We start from the raw sequence: 4,020 nt of genomic DNA on the forward strand, positions 1-4,020 counted from the left end.
CTCAAATAAAATAAAATAAAATGTTATTGGTCACATACACATGGTTAGCAGACGTTAATGCGAGTGTAGAGAAATGCTTGTGCTTCTAGTTCCGACCATGCAGTAATATCTAACAAGTAATCTAACAATGTCCAAACAACTACCTTTTACACACAAGTGTAAAGGAATGAATAAGAATATGTACATATAAATATATGGATGAGCGATGGCCGAACGGCATAGGCAAGATGCAGTAGATGGTATACAGTACAGTATATACATATGAGATGAGTAATGTAGGGTATGTAAACATTATAGAAAGTGGCATTGTTTAAAGTGAATCGTGATACATTTATTACATCCAATTTTTAATTATTAAAGTGCCTAGAGATTTCTCCGTAATTGAGCTAATCATGTAAATGTAATTAACTAGAGAGTTGGGCACCACAAAATAATATTTATAGAGCTGTTATCTTCCGAATAAACTCTTAAAGACCTAGTAATATTTTACATCAATAGCAGTCAATATTAATCGTCATCTTACTTCAGTCTCATCTGAAAGTTGTAAATTCTTGGTTATCTGCACGAACCCTGGCTAACAATTTGAATCAGCAATACAAAATTGGGGTTAATTATTTATTTGCTAAATACCTAACTAATCACACAGAATTACACATACACACAATTAATCATAACTTGATTACAAATTACGTCATAAAGGAAAATGTCCCTAGCGGGCGGAACAGATATGACAGCTTGTTACACAAAAGAAAAGGGGCTGCGTTTGAGTGAAAGAGCGGGAAGACTGAGGAACACAGGGAGAAGCTGTGCTATCGTAAATACAGTATCTTATGCATTCTGAATTACTGCCCATTTGGAAAAGGGAAATGCAATAAATATTTACTCTGAGCTGCGCTTCTTTTTTTTTTTTCCTTCTTTTTATTTACCTTTATTTTACTAGGCAAGTCAGTTAAGAACAAATTCTTATTTTCAATGACGGCCTAGGAACAGTGGGTTAACTGCCTGTTCAGGGGCAGAACAACAGATAGCTTCGGTAGGTTGGTGGTAGATGGAAGGCCGTGTTGCCCAACTGAGTCCTTTGTCCTTTGAAGAATGTCTCTGCTGGTAAATTGAATACGTTGTAGTAACGTTGTTGTGTGGTAGACGGGATACTCTGTCTGTTCCTTCCTAACCTGCATTTGCAGCTGCTGTTGCTAACTCAACGGAGGTATCACTTCTGTAGTGAATAAGAGTTCAAAGTTCATACCATTCGCAACCAAAGCTCACGCTGATGTTGGCTTCGTTCTGTAGTTATCTGAACCATTCTGACATCGGACCGTCGTCCTCACGTCCTCGGAACAGGAGGTTATATTGTCATCAAGGGCTTATATAGGAAGGGAGAGGAGGGCATGTTTGAAAAGTTTTATAGCCCATGTCCCTTCACAAGGACGGGCCACTGATTGAGCAGAGCCCTATCTTATGAAAACCCAAATCTCACATTTTAGAAGCTAAAATCACATTTCCTCACATCACAAATAATTTCATATTCAAACATTTAAATTGAACAACAATTCCATGTGTGTCCGATGTGTAGACTTTCCACTGTAGAGTTTCTGTCATCTTATCATTGATGAGAATGTCTCAGATGACAACCGAACTGACATCATATTCATTAAGTACCACCGCATATGTTCAATTGATCGGATTACCAGAATATTGTTCATTTCCCCCCACCTTCTGATGTTCCCCGAATCTCTATGTTAACCAAGGGTTTTGCAAATGTAACATCAGTAGGGTAGAGAGAGGAAAAGGGGTGAAGAGGTATTTATGAGTGTCATAAACCTACCCCCAGGCCAACGTCATGACAAGGCGCTGTTGTGCCTTCTTCACCACGCTGTCTGTGTAGGTGGACCATTTCAGTTTGTCCATGATGTGTAGGAACGTAAAACTTTCCACCTTCTCCACTACTGTTCCGTCGATGTGGATAGGGGGATGCTCACTCTGCTGTTTCCTGCAGTCCACAATCATCTCCTTTGTTTTGTTGACGTTTAGTATCTGTAAGTATGTAACCAGGTATTCATCTCTCATTATGTAAGGAGATCAGAGTGACTTATCGCTTCACACTGGGACTGACTCATTGGGTTATATGTACGAAGTTCTATGACAGAATTCCACCAGTGATATTTTATGGCATTTTATGTTGTTCCAGAATTCTCATGATGTTCTATGGCAGAATTGTCATGTTGTTCCAGAATTCTCATGATGTTCTATGGTAGAATTGTCATGTTGTTCCAGAATTCTCATGATGTTCTATGGCAGAATTGTCATGTTGTTCCAGAATTCTCATGATGTTCTATGGTAGAATTGTCATGTTGTTCCAGAATTCTCATGATGTTCTATGGCAGAATTGATATCATGTGTGTCTCTCTTTTTCGGTAACAGTCCTATGAGACAGTGAAGTGTCGTGTGTGTCTGTGTATGTCTTTGTCTGTCTGTGACAGTGCAGAGTGTGAGGTATTTCCTGAACAGTCACCCTGAGTGTGCCATGTGTTGGAGGATAATAAAAGCTAACCAGGTTGTTCACCACCTCTCAGAGAGGGATTCTGCTTCAATCTGCCTAATCTGATCAAATGGGATATGATTAAGTGTGAGCGCTGGCACGGTGTCTCAACGCCAGCTGGCCTGACCAGATGGCATCTTATATAGTAAGGCATCTACAGAATTCGACTTTCATGTGGCTCAAACTCTGTAATTATTAGATACAATTTAACCTGGGTCTCTATTGGATATGTGAAATGTGAATTCAGTTTGATTAAAGCACCTCTCCAATTCTATGATTAATTATCATTATGATGTTTGCATCATTATAGTTCTACTCCATTATCTATTCCAGTGAATGACAACAGTCGTGGCAGTCAGGACGTCAATGTAACGGCTTTCTTCTGCTGAAGGAGAGAACGAAAATGCAGCGTGGTTAGTGTTCAACATGTTTAATATAGACGATCAACGAGAACACTACAAAATACAAAACAATAAATGTGAAAACCGAAACAGTCCTATCTGGTGCAATGACACAAAGACAGAAGACAATCACTCACAAAATACCCAAAGAATATGACTGCCTAAATATGGTTCCCAATCAGAGACAACGATAAAAACCTGCCTCTAATTGAGAACCATTTTAGGCAACCATAGACTTCCATAAACACTTAGACTAGAAAACACCCCATAAACATACAAAACCCCTAGACCAGACAAAACACATAATTCCCCCATGTCACACCCTGACCTAACCAAAATAATAAAGAAAACAAAGATAACTAAGGCCAGGGTGTGACAGTCAACATCATCATCAGTTAGAACTCTAATAAATGTTTACTTGTTGAAGACTAATCTTGGTTAACCCAGAGCTAAAATCTTGCGTAATTTGGTCAGATGCACAGTTTGTGTTTAGTCTGTCCACAAGAGATCAGTTGAAGGCCCAGAGTTTAACATGGCAGGGTTCTAGTTGAGTGTATAGACTCTCATATTTAACTACAGTGCATTTGGAAAGTATTCAGAACCCTTGACATTTTCCACATTTTGTTACGTTACAGCCTTATTCTAAAACATATTAATAAAACATTTTCCCTCATCAATCTACACACAATACCCATAGCGAAAAAATAAAAAACAGAAATTCCTTATTTACATAAGTATTCAGATCTTTTACTATGAAACTCAAAATTGAGCTCAGGTGCGTCCTGTTTCCATTGATCATCCTTGAGATGTTTCTACAACTTGATTTGAGTCCATCTATGGTAAATTTAATTGATTGGACATGATTTGGAAAGGCACACACCTGTCTATATAAGGGCTCACAAATGACAGTGTATGTCAGAGCAAAAACCAAGACATGAGGATTAAGGAATTGTCCGTAGAGCTCCGAGACAGGATTGTGTCGAGGCACAGATCTGGGGAAGGGTACCAAAAAATGTCTGCAGCATTGAAGACCCCCAAGAACACAGTGGCCTCCATCATTCTTAAAATGGAAGAATCCAC

The 4,020-nt window shown here is 38.8% G+C and overlaps 1 protein-coding gene across 1 annotated transcript in view; it reads left to right on the forward strand.

The window, feature by feature from the left end:
- The window catches only part of lmtk3 (lemur tyrosine kinase 3), a 15,930-nt gene extending 13,413 nt beyond the window's left edge, over window positions 1–2,517 (forward strand). The window contains exon 6 of the mRNA XM_052492674.1: window positions 2,481–2,517. Within this exon, the coding sequence (XP_052348634.1) occupies window positions 2,481–2,517 (37 nt within the window). The remainder of the gene's footprint in view (window positions 1–2,480) is intronic.
- Window positions 2,518–4,020: the final 1,503 nt, after the last annotated feature.

This window comes from Oncorhynchus keta, chromosome 34 (assembly GCF_023373465.1).
Source record: "Oncorhynchus keta strain PuntledgeMale-10-30-2019 chromosome 34, Oket_V2, whole genome shotgun sequence".
NCBI classification, from domain to species: domain Eukaryota; kingdom Metazoa; phylum Chordata; class Actinopteri; order Salmoniformes; family Salmonidae; genus Oncorhynchus; species Oncorhynchus keta.